The sequence below is a fragment of the Fusarium subglutinans genome (genome assembly GCF_013396075.1).
Source record: "Fusarium subglutinans strain NRRL 66333 chromosome Unknown NRRL66333_c0000106, whole genome shotgun sequence".
Lineage (NCBI taxonomy): Eukaryota > Fungi > Ascomycota > Sordariomycetes > Hypocreales > Nectriaceae > Fusarium > Fusarium subglutinans.
In genome coordinates, this window is record NW_023502169.1 from 102078 (window position 1) to 121037 (window position 18960).

An 18960-nucleotide genomic window follows, 5' to 3' on the forward strand; every position below is an offset into this window, starting at 1 on the left:
ATGGAGCGACAACAGAGGAAGCATTTTGGCATGACTGATCGACACGACCGCCACAATATCAGACGGCTGTGATCCTTACGCGTGCATTTACGCCTTTGCATAAGCTCTTCAAGAACAAGCTCCCAGAGATGAATATTCTTATCAAGACTGATACATATGAACAGCACATCATGAACTGAATCTTGGTTTGGAGATGGAGACGGCCGCAGAAACATCGTCATGGAGCATCTGCGCCTAGATCCCCTCACAGCCTCGATGTATGAGCAGGCTATTTATGACGGTAGCTATATAATCGGCAGACTAGGCTACGGTGAGCTGCGTGAGACATCCCAGTATGAGCTTGACTACTGGGTTGCCAAGGGGCGTGTCCAAGACTCTGGCCACGTCAAGATCGGTACCACCGAGAGGAATAAGAATGGTTCTTTTTTGTTTACGAGTACTCACAGAAATGGTAGCAGTGCCAAGTCTCTCCTCGCGGTCAGGATCTTGTATAAAAGCCCGTCTACATTGATTTGCAGCGGCGTGGGCAAAATCAGCCGCCACAACCTGATTCACGCCATGCCATGACTCTGAGCCCCGGCATTCACTTTGCACGTCCCCTGGCCGCGGTGCGACAGAAGAGTTGGATTCGATCGAGGGGCTAACTTACGAAATTGACGAGAATTACCTTCCCCGGAGTGGGGGGGGCAATCAGAGGAAGTGTTCAACTACCAAATGACCAGAAGTCATGGCACGCCTGGAGCAACAGCCAAGGGTAGATTTACAGCTGCCTTTTGAAGTTGGATCGCAACTATGCAATCTCCAACATGCATACAACCGTCGGTGCCTTGCAGAAGCCGTTCGCAGCAATCACGAAGGCTATGCTCCTAACACGTGAACTTCTGGTACCACTTCCAGAACGTTGACGGAGACTGGGTCAACCGATACCACCTCTCTCGCCGCAAGGTGTTTCATCACTTACCAGGAGCCATCAAGAGATGCTCGGGCTTGTTTCTTAGAATACTGCGAACATAGTCCACCAGGTTCGGGTCTTTTCATAAGTCCTCATGTCAAAAACGACCTGACAACAGCAATATATGGAGTCACATACATGAAGGGAAGCAGAGAGCTCCACAATGATGTTGTCCCTCTCCACAAGGCAGCAGATATATTTGACGATGAAGATGCCACAATCTCGCCAGCTGCGGGCGTCGAAAATAAGACTAATCTCAACAAAGACGTTGTCATTTCTGCTATATGATCTTATGATCTTCACGTCTGGCGTAACGCAAGCTCCAGCTAGAGATGGGAGCCCGGCAACAACAGCAAAAATATTAATTTCAACTATATTACTATTCGGAGCCTTTTATCTAAGGGACATCAGATGCAGGAGCTTGCTGTTGCAAGAGGCACTGTAGGCAAGGATCTTCAGGCTCCTCCTCGAGGAATGTATAGACTCGGAGGTAGGGCCCTAACTCTGATTATGTGCCTTCACCACAGCGCTCGTCAATGGAAGGCACACCATCAGGGCATACACCCGGGCTATCTGATCAGATGGAAAGGCTGAGACCCAGGCACACCAGACCCCGTTCACTCTCCGGCACCAAGCCAAGGTGCAAAACAGGGAGGTTATTCACCTCGGGGAATTGAGCTAACAAATCTACAACCACGAAGACAATGGCTCACCACCTATCAGCAGCTACAATTTGAGAACAGCAAGCTCGGGATTGAAATTCAAGGCTCAAAGAGGAGCCATGCTCCAGGTTAGACAGGCTGTGGAGTATCTCCATGGAAAAGGCCTTTTTTCACACGGACATCAAGCCGCGCAACATAATCATCCGATCCTGGTCTCCAATCGACGTTATTTGGTGGCTGCGCTGAAGACAGAAATGTCATAATAAGACGAAACCTTGTCCCCCGCCATTGGTGACGAACCCAGCGTACACAGCTGAGCGACCTGCCTTCCGGGCAAATGATCAATCTCTGACGGAGATATTTTTGATGACTACATCCCAGAGGAAGCTGACGAGCGTCGACCTAAGAAATCCTCCCAATTTTATCAAGAAGTGGCTCGAGAAAACCACTGAACCTGGGGTTGTCTTCGACTCAACTTCTGTAAGCACCCTCACGATGGGTTCCGCTGGGACATCATTTTACGTGGCCGATCTCTGAACGTCTGGTGGCGTTGCCAGATCCCTCGAGAGTTCATCTCGATAGCAGTTTGATTCACAAGGATAATACAGCCCTGTCATGCAGCTCAAATTAGCTCTGGTCATTACAAAGGGCCCTCAAGACAAGTATGGCCATGAAGTCAAAGTACTGGAATCCCCTCCAAGCAGCTTGAAGAGGAAGTAGACGTTCCAGAAAGTTTGTTTGACGATATCGTGCGTCGGACCAAGGTCACATATCAACGGATAACGCTACGGTACTAAAGCCTCGATATAGAACGGAGTTGGGCTGAATCGACGCCTTATTGGCCAAGACTGAGACACACAATAAATCCGAGCAAGTTTAAAGATCATTGGCAAAACTAGGCAAGACTTGAACGTGGACGGGCCATTTCGAAGCCGTCGTATGATCGCGGAGAACCGCGACCATTTGACAGCAACGACCGTAACAACAATATGCGGCCAACACATCAGCAGCAGCTACACGCGCGGGGGCAGTTATAGCCCTAGGCAGGTATAAGACAATGCGCAAAGACCAAGGCCATCCTCCTCTAGGGGGTAAACTAATAGTCATCGCCCCAAAAAGACGGCCATAAGTGCCAGGTTCCAGGCCATGTAACGCCCTTAATCCACTTCGAGCAAAAAATGCGTTGGCGATCCTCAAACGTATGAGGATAAGCATTGTGACTCTTGTGGAAGGAAGGAGTATGGGGAGGCGTGTGATATCGACACTACACTAGGCTGCCATTACCTGAACTGTCGAAAAGAAGGGGCTTGCAGGGTTGGCCGGTCCATAATGCCCTTGAGACGGCCAAACAGCGATTCGTGGGGCCTCAACCGCGCTGCCTCGCAAAACTTCGAAGCCATAGGAATCCCTTGGCAGCTCATATAAGGAATTATACACAGCCAATGCCTATCAACAACTTCCATTATCGGTCTGGATGGCCTCTACCGTGCTATACTTCCGGGGTCGTGCCAAGCTTCACGCATGGATATCGTTGTTGTGTTGAAGCTTGCCGTGGTTCGGCTCTCAGTTAATCACGCAAGCAGAAAGATCTTATTTCCACACAGGGAAGCAACACATTGCTACCAAGACTGGGAATTATTAACCTGCTTCCGAGCAGAAAGGCAAGATGGAGCCTCGCGGTACCAAAGAGACGGACCACAAGTACAACGACAATTTTACTCGGCCTCCACGCGTCAGGCCAGGTGACTTCCGGCGCTACTTGGCAGACTGGCGTGTTCAAGTTCATTGACATGGCGATCATCTATGGTATCTACAGTGCGATAATGCGTATATGAAAAGATACATGAAGATCATGTTTGCGACAGAAATCTTCAACAAGGTCTCGGCGGATATGAAGACAAAAATGGTAACTCAACAAGTGGTGCTTGACATCCATCGGTGGATCGACCATTGTGTTCTCTTCGCAAGTCAAAGCTCTCTTTGATAGTTAGAAAGGGGTCAAGTATATCTTGCACAACCGGAGGTCAGGAGTATATATACATCCATTCTCAACTCTCCATTACAGGGCTAGAGGCAGCAAAAGGTCATTCCTAGAGAGAACGGCTCGCGCAAACCGGGCGCCCAAGATCGTGGCCGATGTGGTGCAGCATTCCGAACGATGAACCAACCATCACAGATGACTCGGGAGAGACCTACTGGCCAAACCTAGAAGCCAGCATCGACAACAACAAGCTCAAGTTCAAGGACGTCTCCATCGAGTGTGTTACCTGGCGCACTAACATAACCATCTTCCCAAAAGATCACATCGTCTTATGGCCAGTCCCTTGATCTTTTGACTCTTTTGTGTCGACCAGATCATATAGAGCCGATCGGGGGGTCTGAGAGCTTGCCATTCTCTCAAGCACATGGTTAATTACCGAGGTGTTTTGCTTGGTGTCGGAAGGGAGCGTGATTGACGAACCGTCTCTTTCAAATACCAGTATCTACACACGATCAGATACTTTAAACCAGAATAAATTAAGAAGAGTTAATGAGGATACTATATAGTATTAAGCCATACCATTAAATATAAAGCAACCTAGCATTTGTATCTCCTATGGTGATTGTTGTGAATAAAGTATTAATGGCACGTCTTGTTCTTAATAGTCCGGGCTACTTATACTACCCTACACCTACAGAGTTTATCCAATAAGAAGGCGCAGTGGCAGAGTGGTCTAATGCGATAGACTAGAAATCTATTCTCCTCGGAGGCGTCTGTTCGAATCAGGCCTGCGTCGATTGGTATTTTTTGTCGTTTACTTGTTATCTTCTTCGTCTTTTCTTTTTACTTGGTCATGTATCAATTGCTGCAAATCGAGGTTCGGATGAAAATCGATATACAACTCTTAACAGCTAGTATAATTATCTCGAGTTTATACTTATACTTGTTTAATAGATAATAGGTTTGTCTTTTCAATAGCCAAAATCATAACATCCTTAGACTGGAGGTAAGACGGGGTGCAACATTTGCCGCTTCCCATAGGACGGAGGCTTACTCCTGTTAAAAGCATCCGAACGTAAGCCAACCTCAAGCAATAGGATATTAGACAAGCTACCGTGTATAATTTAGCTTAGTTAAAAAAGCTCATTCCACGGAGCATTTGAAGAAAGCGTCAGCAATTAGTTTCCCGTAGGAGTCGGAGTTTATTCTATAAAGCCTCCGGCTTTCCCAACATATATTACTTGATGAGTTGAGAGGATTTCTCTTATAAATTGGTATTCTTCCTCTAATAATGTGACGATATCAGCGAGGCAAACAGACTGTCTGTGCAGTGATCATCATGGCTTCTGCGGAAATGAAAGATACTGAATCGCCTCACAAGGATGAAGCAACTAACCAGACACTCTCATCGCCACCCTCCATCAACTCGTCAGACCAAACTAAAACAGCTCAAGATGAAGAAGAAGCTCAAACACCAGTGACTACAAAGACGAAGCCAGCTTTCAATAGAGATTATCGCTTCTGGATGATCATGGTTACTTTGGTCCTCGCTACCCTCCTCGCATCTCTCGAAGCAACAGTCGTCATCACTTCTCTCCCAACAATCATCGAGAGTCTCAATCTTGGAAGTAGTTACATCTGGGTTACCAATGTCTTCTTCCTCACCACGTAAGTTACCCCTCATATCACAATACAGTACATGGCTGACATGCATGATACAGAGCTTGTGTCCAGCCCCTGTTTGGCCAACTCTGCAATCTCTGGGGCCGCAAAAAAGTCATGATGTTCATTTTTGCTACATACACACTCGGAAGTGGAATCGCAGGTGGTGCCAACGGCGGCGCAATGCTCATCGCTGGACGTGCTATTCAGGGTATTGGTAGTGGCGGCGTCACCATGGTTAATGATGTGATCATCTCTGATCTGGTACCGCTTCGATATAGAGGGAACTACATCGCTATACTTCTCCTGGTGGCCACTATTGGATTCGCTGTTGGGCCATTTCTTGGTGGTGTTATCGTAGAGAACACGACTTGGAGATGGGTAAGTAGATCAACAGCATCTGCCGACTTATACTGACTCGTTAGGTATTCTACCTCAATCTTCCCATCGGAGGTGTTGCTATCGTCGTCACATACTTCTTCCTCAACCTCCAATACGATCGAACTCAGTCGACCATGGATAAACTCCGTCGTATCGACTACGTTGGCAACGCTATTCTCATCGCATCGAGCGTCTCGATTCTCATTGCCCTTACTTGGGCAGGTCCAGTTCATCCTTGGTCCGATGCTCGAATCCTAGCTCCCCTGATAATCGGTCTCCTTGGCCTTGTCGGTTTCGTTATATATGAAGCCTCGGGAATTCCCTCGGAACCTGTCATGCCCATTCGCCTATTCCCAGGCCGCACATCATACATCGTCTATATCAACACGTTTCTGAACATGTTGTTGATCCAATGGTGTTACTTCTTCCTGCCATTGTACTTCCAAGCCGTCAAGTTATCAACACCTTCACGATCAGGAGTACAAATGCTCCCCGTTGCTCTCATCGCCATCCCAGGCGCAGCGCTCTCTGCAGTCGTTCTCTCAAAATGGGGCAAGTACAAGATGCTTCACGTATCAGGCTTTTTCCTCATGACTCTCGGTGTCGGCCTCCTCGGTCTTCTTCACGAAGACAGTCCCCCTGCTGCTTGGATCCTGCTGCAGTTCATTCCAGCTATTGGCTCCGGCTTTCTTCTGAATACCCTTTTACCTGCTTTCCAGGCTGCTACTGATGAGGAAGACCAAGCTGCTGCGACGGGGAACTGGACTTTCATGCGTTCTTTTGGCTCGGTCTGGGGTGTAGCCATCGCTGGATCTATTTTCAACACTTATACGAAGCAGTATTCGCACATGATTGATAACGAATTGGCACGGGCAATGCTCAGCTCCGGAGATTCTTATCAGAGCGCAACGCGAGCTTTTGTCCTACAGTTTGACGAGGTCGTTCAGACTCAAATTCGACATGTTTTCATGCTTTCGTTGAGCAAAGTCTATGTTATCTCTGTAGCATTCGGTGGGCTTGCTTGGGTACTATCCCTGTTTGAGAAAGATGTTCCCTTGCGTAAAGAGTTGGATACGCAGTATGGTTTGGATGAAAAGACCCCCGTTGAGCAGAAGAAAGAGGAGGCATAGCCATAATATCTGATGTCTTTTTTGTCAGCGCCCGATTGAGGCGTTTTGTATTCTAATTCGTCATCTCCTATTCAAGATTACAAGAATTCCTTAACAGCCTCCCAGAAAGCCTGAGGATTCTCAGCCATAGGAAGATGTCCTGTTTGAGGAACAATCTTCAACTCGGCACCATTGTCACCTAGTAGCCCCTTGCATGCATCCATAGCCTTGACAAGAGCACCCTTGGCATCTTCCTCTCCAACGACAAACAACCCACGGACTTTGCAACCACCCATCTTAGGCTTGAGGTCGTAATCCCAGAGTGCCGTGTTGCTGTACTTGAAGCCCTCGACGTCATTGGCAGCGACAATCTTTGTCATCCACTTGACGGTCTCAGCGTTGGTGGAGGGATGGAACCATCGCTGGACAGTCTGTCCAGCGAGCTTCTCAATACCCTTACCGTTATCCTCCTCAGCTAGAGCTGTGCGATCCTTCCACGCTTGTGTGTTGGCAGCGCTTGATGTAGGGTTGAAATCACAAGCGATGAACTGCTGGAGACGCTCAGGGTACTTGATGGCAAAGTTCAGGGCGGTAACGCCGCCCATTGAAACACCAATGAGGGTATGCAGCTTGGTGATGCGAAGAGCATCGAGCACTTCTCGAATGTCGTCAGCCAACCGATCCACGGTGGCAGCAACTGGAGGCTGAGGCACGGCATGTCGACCACGGGTATCATATCGGAGAATTCGGAACTCAGGGCGCTCACGCTTGAGGATCTCCACGAGAGGATCCCACATATGCAGCGATGTCAACAGTGAATTGGTGAAAGCGATCGTGGGAGCCTTGGGGTCTGGGTTACCCTCCAATCGGTATGGAATGACCAGAGAATCTGAAGTTGTGATGAAAGAGTTGATAGCGGCATTGGGACCAGGTGTGGTAGATTGCTTGGAGTCGGGGGAAGTGAAAGCAGCTGTCGAGGGCAGCTTTGACAGCGCTTCCAGCTCCCGGGGTGCAGGTCCAAAGACGTAGAAGAGAGAATATGTTCTTCGACCCTTTGAAGCAACAAAGTTGTCAAAGACTTTGGTACGCCATGGAGTGTCCATCGAGGCCTTGTGCTCCGCTCCACCTTGACCATTCTCCTTAGCATAGTCATGCAGCGCAAGGAAAGTCGTCTTGCCCTGTCCCTCAAGATACGAAGTCTTGAAGGCGCGCGAGCGCAACCAACCAGGAACCTTGGCCAACATGGGAATATGCTCCTCAACCAGCCACTTCTGATATTCCTCTGCAGCACCCTCAACGTCCTTGAGCTCGATTGTGACCGCAGTAGTCTGCAGACCCTCGGCCTCTTCGTCGGTCAACTTCTCAAAGGGCACGAACTTGTCAGACTCGTTGGAATGAACCAAGTCCCAGAAATACCGCTTCACATCAACTTGGCCAATGGTCTCGGCTTCTCGAGGAGATCGGTTCGCTCGCAGTGTGAGGTATGTCTCCGTTTCGAGGTGTGGCATGGACGTGACGTCGTAAGCAGCGAGGTAGGTAGGTTCTTGACCATCCGTCGCCTTGTACCGAAGACCGTTGGAGAAGATCTGAGGAAGACGAAGTCGGGTCGGGCCGTGCTCGTTATTATACCACTCGTGGAATTGGTCTAGAGACAGCCCAGGCTTGGGCTGCATCGTGACGTAGAGGTTACCGGGGGGAGACATTGTGATCGTGCTTCAGATTGAGGGCTGTAGTTGGGGAGAGAAGCTCAATGAGAGGTTGTCCAGTTGTTATAAAGCGCCCTCAGGCCTTCCGGAAGAACGATTTACATGACGGGAGGTGGAGCGGGAGTTTGCGATTCGGCTCGGCAGATGGAATCGGGACGTAGCGGGGTGTACCTCACTGTAAGTGTAAATGTTTACCCCGCCACTCACCGAAAGGTCACCGTGAATACTGGGTCCACACCGGGAGCACACCGAGAAGTCGTCCCGACCTACCTAGGTAACAAGGGGATGATAAAACTTAGGACCTCTATCAGAGGTGAGAAAAAGCCTTAGGTAAATTTAGTATAATTTAGTATAATTTAGTATAGATTCAGAGTATTTTTGACTTACTGAACTAGTATTCTCATTATTCATTATTCATCGAACTCGCAAGCCAGCTCTAACACAACTCTTACAAAACTCTCATGTCTCTGCCTAGCAGTCTTGATATATGCCAGATCTCGCAATGCACACCTCGTGAATCTCAATCATCGTATGGGAAGTATCATACCACCTCTCCCACGCCCTCCTCGTCCACGCCCAACACCAACAAAGCCTCCGCCAGCGCTGATCTCCATCTTCCTAGCCAGGTTATTCAGCTCCTTCAGCAGACAACAAGCCGCAACGATTCTGAAACTCTCCAGCTCGCCTGTTCCGTGATACACTATTGGTGCAGATTCCTTTTTGATACATGCTACTGCTACGCAGGCCCAGCATAGCTCCACGACGTCTTCTCTCCATCGCGAAGGAGCTGCGTCTGCGTCGGTGGCTGTGCTAAGGGTTTCTGCGCCGTCCCCTACACCGCGATCGCGGATCTGCTTGACGATCCATGTCATGATGCGGTCGATTTCCTCTTTTAGTTTGATGGATGAATCGCCCTGGCGCCGTGTTTGGGCACCGCGTTTGTTGAGGATGAAACCGCAGAAGACTTCGACTTCTGTAAGAGGCGCACGCGGATTTTCGGAAAAGTGCCACATCTTGTCGGTGATGGTCGACTCGTATCTGAGACTGTTAGCACATGGGGCCAGCAGGAGGCCTCGGGAAGCAAGAAAACACCGAACTTTGACACCCTATGTTAAGGTCCGGTGTTTTATTTCCTCCCCTAGGGATGATATTGCAACTTACAGGCCTCGAATCTTCCATGCCTCGGCGGACCTGCGTGTCCAATTGACATCAAGTTTATACTTGTTTACCTCACTCTCAACAACGGTTAATAACTGATCCCAGACAGAGGGTCCAGCCGTGTTGATAATGCGATGGATATCTTCGTCCCAGATCTTCTTCTCATCGACATTTCGATATAGACGACCGAGAATTTTGTCAGACTCGTAATATTTTGCTTTGTAGCGAGCCATGCCATCGTCGGCATTGTCATCTTCGTCTTCGTCATGTAGATGAGCGATCTGACCCTTTTCGTACGTCTTCAGAGGCGGTGCTGTTGCGAGGCTGAAATACATGTCAGTATGTTTCTGCAAAGAACCAATGAAACGACTTACAAATCCGGACGGAACGGAGGATTCCTGGGCAAAGCTTTCACATCGACAGGAATACCCGTCTTGGAGAAGTCGACCGCTGTAGAATGCATGCCCGCAAGGGAAATGCAGTAAGGGTGTGTCGTCCCCTCTTCATAATAATCTGCCAAGACGACGTGTCTTGTAGCAATCATGCCCAAGATATCAGTTCGCATAAAGTTAACAAAAAAGTCGGCAATGTCCTGGGGCTTAACTGGGCGATCTAGTGGCTTCGGCTCAACTCTTGGGTAGTCTGCCGGTAAGAAGTACTTATCGGGCAATGCTTCTGGGTCCCAGATAATGTTATAGAGATCACCGTCCAAGTCTCCTCCGCTCAGCATGCTAGGCAAGTCACGTTTACCCTTCTGGCTGAAGACGATGCAGTTCTGTAAGCTTCGTAGAGGATGTCCCTGTGGAGGTGTGACCTGATTGACAATCTGGATGTCTCCTGGGTGAAGAGCTGGTGAGCGCGTGACAATTATCCGGCCATCTTTAAGCGTGGAGTTGATTCGACGACCTCTGTAAACGCCGTGGGTCTTGTCGTAGGTAACAAAGACTTCACCAGCATTTAGGATTCCCGTCTCATCCATGACGCCAAACAAGGTCACTCCTTGATCAACAGGAATACGGGCCTTGTGCTTCAGCAGTCTCAGTTCTCGCAAGACGACGTGTTCAACCGCTGACTTGAGGAACTTATCCCGGCGGTAGTCGATGCCCATTTTGTACAACTGCTTGACCAGCTTAGGCAGCCCCATGTTTACACCGATGGCCTGGTAGTCTAAGAAATAGCTCGTGTTGGTGGCGTCAGCTGTGACATTACGCAGTATGTCAAGTGCATTATTCTGCAATCTGAAGAACCAATCATTAGGTGTCCCCATATCTTCCAAGATTTTGATCATCTGGCGATTGAGCACAAGCCGAAGAGGTTTGGATGAAGCATCGCAGATACCGAGCTCTGTGAGATCGTCACTTGGAAACTTCACCATTGACTCCTGTCGAATACAGAAGACTTTCCCTTTAAGTCTAGTGTCGAGAGAAAGCATTCCCTTGCAACCACCCCATCGGATCTGAAGACATGTTGGTGCTGCAGCTCGCATTGAGAGATAAGGCCAAATCTCCTCCAAGGCGTCTCTGGAGATCGTCCCAACACCATCACTGAATACACGGCTTCCGTCTTCAGATTTGACATCTGGAATGAACCGATGGCTTATACCAGTCTCGAAAATCGGGATTGCATATGGTGTTTCTGAGAAAGCCTGGCCGATTCGTGCTGCACACTTTGCCGGGACTCGAATCTCGCTGAAGTCTCCTAGGGCTTGTAGAATGGCTGCAGGAGTCTGACGCTCAAAATTTGAATCGGTGAAGGGTGCAGAGAACCAGGCGGAGTGAGAACGAAGAGATGAATGGGAAAACCCTAGGAAATCAAACTTTCGGCCGGCAATTGTGATGCCCTCGTCCATAACATGTCGGAACCGGGCAAAAATTGGTTCGTTGTCAACCTTTGGATGAAAATTGAGGTCCTGGCCATCTTCTTCGCAGAAAAGAACGCGCAAGAAATAGTCATTATTCTCGTGATACTTGCGTAATACCCTGTTCTTGCTGTCGGGCTCGGGACCAGAGAGAAGAACACGGGTGGGCGTCACCATGGCCTTGAAGATATATATCTGATGGTCTGGAATTTTGGCTCCATAGATCCTGTCACGGTTCGGGTTCTCCGCCCTGGCCTCATACTCTTCATCCATGATGCTGGCCATCAATGTGACAACATTTAACTCATCAGGATCCGTGCCAGGACAAGGGTAGGGTATTTTCTGAAAAAGGGTCTTCATGGCATCTGTAGTGACGGGAGCCGCGACTTTTTTTTCTTTAGCATCCGTAATGACTTGATCGAGGATATGTAGCAGTTCTATGCCGCTCGCGGGGTTGATGTAGTTATTCCAGACCAGGGCTTGGACTTGGAAGAGAAGAGCAAAGTGAACATTTCCTGCTGCCAGGAGGCGCTTAGACTTCTCTGTGAATTGCTGGCGGCCGAGGAAATGGTTGCTCTCGGGTTCCATGTACGACCACAGAACGGATGGGAGATCATGATAGGTGACGGCGAGAATATCTCGGTGCTTAACAGATCGGAGGACCTCGCTCATATCGTTCAAGGACGTGAAGAAGATGCGGTAGACGAGGCAAGATGACGAGTATTCACGAATCAGGCCCCAATTGACCAAACCCTGCACTCGTTTCCACGCTTGATTTGGATTGTCGGATTTGTGAGGGGTATACATCTTGGGCGGTTCAGTCAAGACCAAAGTGATGGATGCATCATTACGACTAGCAATAAGATCCTGGATAGTGTCGTTGTGAAAATCCATACGGTATCCGTCTTCGTCATAAACAGTTAACCACTGCGGCGTGAACTTGCCAATAACGTCTCCGAGCAAGATCAAACTGTTGTGCTCAACGAAGGTAATGACCTGCTCAGGACCACGAAAGGTGTTACCACCACAACTAATACCGTTGATAATGAAGGCTTTAGACTGAGCTTGACGGTCTTTAGTGGTGGTAGCTGCAGCAGCGGCGGCAGCAGCCTTTTGTTGCTTCTTATCTCGTTCATGCTTGAGATGTGCGATGGAATGTTTGTCAAGAGTGCGAGTACTCTTCTCAACAAACACAGCTGTCTTGAGGATATGGAGGCGTGGAGTATCCTTTGGTCTGAAGTTGGTCTTGAAAGGATATCGAGGGTTGATGTTCTCCTTTTGTGGTAGGTCGTGACGCTGTTGTTTGCCATGTCTTTCAAGAAAGGAGTAGCCATCGCCGGGGTTGAGGAATTTGATCCATGCTTGAGGCCGTCGCTTTGGCTTTTCGCAATAAAAGTCCGTGATTTTCAAAGCTTTCATGAATGGGATAAGTTCTTGTATGAAGCCCTCTTCTGACAGGTCCTGAGGGACATTTCGACATAAAACCTCCATTGTCGCGAACGAACACGAGGTCGTCGGCCCTTAGTGATGCAGCAACCTTGCGCACGATTAGAAACAGAAGAGAAGCAGCGAAAATGATTCGGATATATTTGATAGCCGTTGGTTTTGTTGGCACGTTCGCGTGTGGCGGTTGACTCTCACATGGGCTTTTTAGCGCATCCCCGTCCCGTGGACATTGTGATGTTTCAAGAGGCGGGCAATTGAGTCGAATGGCGGCGATATGTACGAGATCGAGTCCTCAGCGTCGCTCGATGTAGATAGATGCAGATTGTGACATCCGATGGGAACAATAGATTGGATGAGCGGGATGCTTCATGCGGGAGGCCGGCTGCTGATATATCCTGGTATGATACACAGTGCTAGACAAGAGAATGAGAGAGAACAATTGAGAGTCTGAGAGTGTGAAATGAAATTCGAATATAGCAACACAATCAGCGGCTTCGCAATGAATAAAAGAAAGTGCAGAGAATCGAAGCACTGCTCAGCACTGGCATAGACAATGTAACACCGCAACTGCAGGCAGTGGCTAGGCGCAAATGTCCTAAAATGACACGGCAAATTTGCGCTGTCAGCACTGATCTTCACAGCGTATTCACACAGTACATTGACCTGATGCTAGCCACGGGGTGTAAGACTTCTGACGTTAAATTGAGGTGCTAAAAATACTTAGTCTAAGATGCTCTGAATCTATACTAAATTATGCTGAACTTATGGACTTAAGTTCACCTGAGGATTTTTGTCACCTATGAAAGAGGTCCTAAGTTTTATTGCATCCCCTTGAGTAATAACTCGTTTTCTACAAAACAATGAACAACACTAGCATAGAAAATCAGTCAGAGTATGTTGATAACACTGCTTGATAGCATCTTGATCTAAACACTGCTACGAAAAAAACGGAACCCGCGAAGTTCAACCTATGTATACAATTCCAGCTAGATACAACTAGCGTGAGCGCCGTACCATTTCCTCACACAGCCCAGCCCAGACCTATAACGATACACAATTGCTGTCAAAAGAACGCCTAGACCGCGCTGTATCCTCCTCGGCTTCCTGTTCCCTGCACGGTGTTGAGAACACGGCGGATCCAATCCTTAAGTAGGTAAGGAATATCGCGGATGGTGTCGCTGTGGGGGAGAAGATCCCAGCCGCGTGCGCCGTACCGCGTGAAGTTGATCCAGGATGAGAAGATGAGGTAGCCGGCGATGCCCAAGAAAGCACTAAATTCGTTAGAAATTCGTCATGGAAGCTGGATGGGGTTACTCACATGAGGATGAACCAGGTGAAGAAGCCCCAATGGGAGCTTGAGCTGTCATCATCACCACTGCCACCGTTGTCCTCTGTCTTTTCGCAAGCATACTTTGTGTACCACGTCAAACGCAGAACCCTGACCTTTTCCTCATCCTCAAAGCTATTCCAGATAAGCGACGCATTGTCATGCTTCAGCTGATGCTCAATCATAGACTCTCCCTCATCCTTATCATCGCCATCCCCTTCCTTCTTATCGTCGTCTGCTCGTTTCTCGTACTGGTCCGAAGTAACCCATTCGCCCTCTGTTCCCTCCTTCTTAGGGTCGCATATGAACTCGATGATGGCCTTTTGATCGGTCTTCTTGATATCACCCTTGAGGGGATCTCTGCCTCCTGTGAGGACTAGTCGCACGCCCTCTTTATCCTTATCGGAAGTTGAGTCGCTTGTCTTGAGTCGCGTGGGTGTAGCATCGAATCGAGAGCCGCCAACGTTTTCGAGATTCCCCGCGATCGCGATGACATTCGTAATCTCATCTGTCTCCTTCTCGCCAGACTTGAGAAGGTGTGTAATACCGCAAACTGGATGTGTTAGTCAGGACTCGATTAGCGCTTGTAGATCTTGTACGCACCTCGAGTGCCATTTGGACATTCTTCATCCTTCTTGCCACCCTTCTTTTTCAAAGGCTTGCAGATATCTAACGTATAAGTGGTGTTGTAATGTTCGGGAGGACTGGGCTTGAATCGCGTCGTCAGGACCGAATGAGGTCCACCAAGCTTAGAAAGATCAAAAGTATGGCCATCAGCACGAATCTTTCCGCAGTCTAGAGTTTCCGCGGCGAGAGCTGGGGCTGCCAGCAGAGGCAGTAGAAAAGCCAAGAGATCCGGCCGATGCATCGAGAAGACGTTGATAGAAGAACGCAGAAGTTTGATAGCAAGAGGTGGTTGCTAGTCGATAATATCCAGATGGAATTACGGATGGAATGGTAGTATCAGAAAGGGCCGTGTAAGCTTGAAAGAAGTAAGAGAATCGAGAATGGATACGAGCGCGTGCCTAGAACAAGCAGTCAAGCTGTGCTGTGCTGTGTGATGGATTGGTCACGTTGCCTTGAGCTATCGCGGGTTTGCTAGCGTCATATGAAGCTCCCTGTCGTCTTGGCGGTTGTGTCATTGCGCCCAAAGGTAGGAGCCCAGTTCCACAAGCACGTGACAATCTCTGGAGCTCACGAGTCACCCCAATAAACCACACGGCAATACTACCTCAGTATCTAGAGTAGTATCATTATAATCCCGGGGTAATACTATTATTTCTTTTCTTTTTATTCGTGGTCAATTCTCGGGTTTCGTAAAAGAGATAATGCTATAATAGACCATCTCGCATAATGATACAATCAATACTTTCTCCCAGCCTGAACCGTAACACCAAAAACAGCGACATTTATCACTATTTTACCTTGTCCAGAACCAAACAGCCAAACGAGTAAGAAACCCTTGAACCTGGAATGAAAACTCTCCGTGGGGTATAATCTGCCCAAACTCATAAACCGTGTAAAAATTGCATGTTGGTCCAACCTGAACTCCTTTGATGATCAAATCCTCTGCTCCTGTCTGCCGTGACATTAATTCTGCCCACTATTATCTTGTCAGGTCTCGTTCGCGACATCACATTCCCTGGGGGCCGCCCATCATTCCATTCATCCCCTGCATTTGCTGCTGCATCTGTTGCATCTGCTGCTGTTGCATCTGCTGTTGCTGCATCTGCTGTTGCTGTTGCTGCTGCTGCATCATCATCTGTTGTTGTTGTTGTTGTCGGCGCTGCGCCATTGACGCTTGCATAAGACTCTGAGCTTGCCCCATGCTCTGCGTCTTCATCTTATCGAGCACGTCCGGCGGAATATGCTCTTGGCCACCATACTTCTGAGCTACTGCTGGCAACATCCTACTAAAAACCATCCTGGCCTGTTGTTGCAATTGCGCCTGAATTGGATTCTGTTGTCCCATCTGCCCCATTTGTTGTTGAGCCTGCTGCTGCTGGGCTTGTTGCTGCTGCTGAGGGCTCATCATGTTACCCTGTTGTTGGGCTTGCTGCTGCTGCCGTTGCTGCTGCATCGCCTGGAAAGCTTGCAGGTTCATTCCGTTAGGCATCATCTGTCCGCTTACTTGACGCTGCATAGGACTATTGCCCATCTGGCCATTAACTTGGTTCATGCGCATCATCTGCTGGAACTGTGCCTGCATTTGAGGAGTGAACTGCCGAATCTGGTTGCCCGACATATTCTGAATTTGCTGGGCATATTGGGCCGCCATCTGCTGTTGCTGTTGCTGCTGCTGGGGGCTTATCATGTTACCCTGCTGCTGTCCCTGTTGCGAAGCAAGCATCTGCCTTTGCACTGCTTGCATCATCTGCTGCTGTTGCTGAGGGCTCATCTGGCTCATGTTGCCAATGTTAATACCGTTTTGCATGGCCATCTGCTGCTGTTGCTGCACAGCACGTTGTTGTGCCAACTGAGCCGCATATTGTGGGTTCATTTGGTTCATGCCCTGTCCATTCATCATCATGCCTTGACCGGGTTGCGAGTTCTGTGCCATCATAGCTGGTGGAGGGCTTGCCTGGCTCATGCGAGGAGTTGCCACCATGGCAGGCCTGTTGATCGGAGTACCTTGGGCCATGTTGGGCGTTGAGTGAGGCATTCTGGGGGTGCCAGAGGGATGGCTCTGCTGACTACCCCTAGAAGACATGTTGTGAGCCATTGGGACAGACATAGCTGCCGCGTTTTGCACGACAGAAGACGGCCGAGGGGGACTGTTTGCCATGCCAGAGTTGGTTTGTTGCATTGGGACGCTGCCGACCATAGGAGACGACATATGCTGAGGTGTACCTTGGCCAGCAACTGGAGAAGACGCTGGTGGTTGAGTGATCTGAGCCTGGAAGCGGGGTTGTGCTTGCGGAGGCATATTATTAGCCATTTGAGGCGTTCCCACAGCTGCGTTATTGACTCCGTTGGTGACGACATTGTTCTGAGGATGGCCGTGCTGTGGTTGGTTCCCGTTAACCCTCTGAGCATTTTGGTTGTTCTGGCTGTTCTGATTCGCCGCTTGGGCGCGAGCTTGGGCTTGTCGTTGAGCTTCTGCCTGTCGCATCTGAGCTTCTCTCGCAGCGGCCTCCCGTCGGAGTCTTTCTTGTTCAGCGTTTTGTTTCTGAGCCAGCGCAACCGCATCTTGCTGCTGCTGCTGTTTCGCTTGTTGCAATTTCCTGTCGTTCTCCAACTGCTTAAGCTTCTCTTGTTCCTTCTTCTCGGCATGTTCTCGACTGATGTCAGCCAAAACCTTGAATCGTTCGAAGCGGGGTTCGAATGCTGATGCGCCGCCTGAGGCATCCCCATCGGTTGCACCACCGTTCTGTGCTCCATTCGCATTTGGTGCAAGACGCTCGTCGGCAACCAGCATGAAGCGTTCCGTCTCTGCAGCAGCGGCTTCGTCCGCAGCCATCTCGGCAACAGTTCGCTTGCGTGTTTTGGGCTGAGGTGGAGCCTCTGCGTGCTTGGGGTGGCTCATTGCCTCCATGAGAATGATTGTTTCTTCAATAGTCTTAGTAGGCTCAAGCACCAATGGCGCGTTTGTTGCCAACAGGATTTGCCCCTCTGCAGCATGAATATTACTGCTATCAAGCTCTGTCTTTTCACGCTTCTGGCGTTTCGCTGGTGGCGGCATGCTACCAGCTGTAGGTGTCGGGGGAATAAGGGACATTGGTGTGGATGGGGGTTGGCCAAGGCCATCACCCTGTCCTCGCGGGGTGGAAGCTTTTATTAACAGGTCCATCTGTAAACTTTCGGGCGTCGGATGGAGCACCATGGTAAAGACCCGTGGCTTGGTCGCCCTGTCTTTTTGCTCCTCCGGCGCTGGCATGACGGGAGCATTTTCCTTTTCAGCCACATCATTCCCTTTTAAGCTTCCATCGCCATTTGTCAAACTCTCTTTAGGAAAAGGAACATTCGGCGATGGTGTGAGACATTGGTTGTAGTTATGAATGGAAGACGGCATCATGGAACCCTTTCCTTTTGTGGGCTTGGCAACATTCTTCGCTTGCGCAAGAGACTTGTGGTCGTGAACTTGAACAATGAGGCATCCATCATAGAATGGCACACCAGCATCGGTGAAATAGGAAAGAAGATCATGGGGTATCGTCCGGCTTCTGACGTGGTCGAGGAATATTTTCATCGGTGACTTGTACGGAAACACGCCATCTTGCTTATCGAATCGGAAATGCGTTGTGTGTAGATGGCAGACAAGAGAGGGAGGTCGGCCGGCGAATTTGTTCAGGATATAGGAGTCTGTGACAACTTCATTACTGTTAGTGGATACGCAACAACACGATAGGTCAGAACATCGCATACTGTAGGGTCGAGGCTCCGCGTCGTGACCAGAGTGGTCTGCCGCTAATGACGCTGATCGTAGGCCGGCACTATTCCTAGAGTGCCGGCCTTGCAACTGCGATGCGGTTTCTCGTCGGGCTCTGTTGACAGGTCGGACGGTTGATGCGGTAATGGCCCTGTCGCTCGCCGAATGCGGCGGCTGCTTGGCACTCGGCGGAGGTTTCTTTGCCGACATTGATGGGGACGGTGATGATTTTGAAGATGTTGTAGCGCCATTCGTCTGTATACCAGGAGGTACTGGGCGCTTCACTTTGTTGGCGACATTTTGATGGACTATAGGTCCAACTGGCGCCATTGTGTCGTGGTCGCGCTGC

General features: G+C 49.3%; 6 protein-coding genes across 6 annotated transcripts; 2 read left to right on the top strand and 4 right to left on the bottom strand.

Moving 5' to 3' along the window:
- Positions 1-219: 219 nt before the first annotated feature.
- Positions 220-1240, top strand: FSUBG_7992 (uncharacterized protein; the record flags this gene model as incomplete). Its single annotated transcript, XM_036686354.1, has 2 exons — positions 220-488; positions 898-1240. The coding sequence occupies 2 exons, from the start codon at positions 220-222 to the stop codon at positions 1238-1240; spliced, it is 612 nt and encodes a 203-aa protein (XP_036536514.1).
- Positions 1241-4934: 3694 nt separating this feature from the next.
- Positions 4935-6768, top strand: FSUBG_7993 (multidrug transporter (major facilitator family); the record flags this gene model as incomplete). Its single annotated transcript, XM_036686355.1, has 3 exons — positions 4935-5263; positions 5317-5638; positions 5683-6768. The coding sequence occupies 3 exons, from the start codon at positions 4935-4937 to the stop codon at positions 6766-6768; spliced, it is 1737 nt and encodes a 578-aa protein (XP_036536515.1).
- A 77-nt stretch (positions 6769-6845) lies between these two features.
- FSUBG_7994 (3-oxoadipate enol-lactonase I) lies at positions 6846-8450 on the bottom strand (the record flags this gene model as incomplete). The annotated part of the gene is made up of 1 exon (XM_036686356.1): positions 6846-8450. One exon carries the CDS (start codon positions 8448-8450, stop codon positions 6846-6848), a length of 1605 nt encoding a protein of 534 aa, XP_036536516.1.
- Positions 8451-8977: 527 nt separating this feature from the next.
- Positions 8978-12960, bottom strand: FSUBG_7995 (RNA-directed RNA polymerase; the record flags this gene model as incomplete). The annotated part of the gene is made up of 3 exons (XM_036686357.1): positions 8978-9491; positions 9615-9935; positions 9986-12960. 3 exons carry the CDS (start codon positions 12958-12960, stop codon positions 8978-8980), a joined length of 3810 nt encoding a protein of 1269 aa, XP_036536517.1.
- Positions 12961-13990: 1030 nt separating this feature from the next.
- On the bottom strand, positions 13991-15110 carry FSUBG_7996 (autophagy Atg27; the record flags this gene model as incomplete). Its single annotated transcript, XM_036686358.1, has 3 exons — positions 13991-14186; positions 14234-14795; positions 14846-15110. The coding sequence occupies 3 exons, from the start codon at positions 15108-15110 to the stop codon at positions 13991-13993; spliced, it is 1023 nt and encodes a 340-aa protein (XP_036536518.1).
- A 765-nt stretch (positions 15111-15875) lies between these two features.
- On the bottom strand, positions 15876-18941 carry FSUBG_7997 (positive cofactor 2; the record flags this gene model as incomplete). Its single annotated transcript, XM_036686359.1, has 2 exons — positions 15876-18544; positions 18608-18941. The coding sequence occupies 2 exons, from the start codon at positions 18939-18941 to the stop codon at positions 15876-15878; spliced, it is 3003 nt and encodes a 1000-aa protein (XP_036536519.1).
- Positions 18942-18960: the final 19 nt, after the last annotated feature.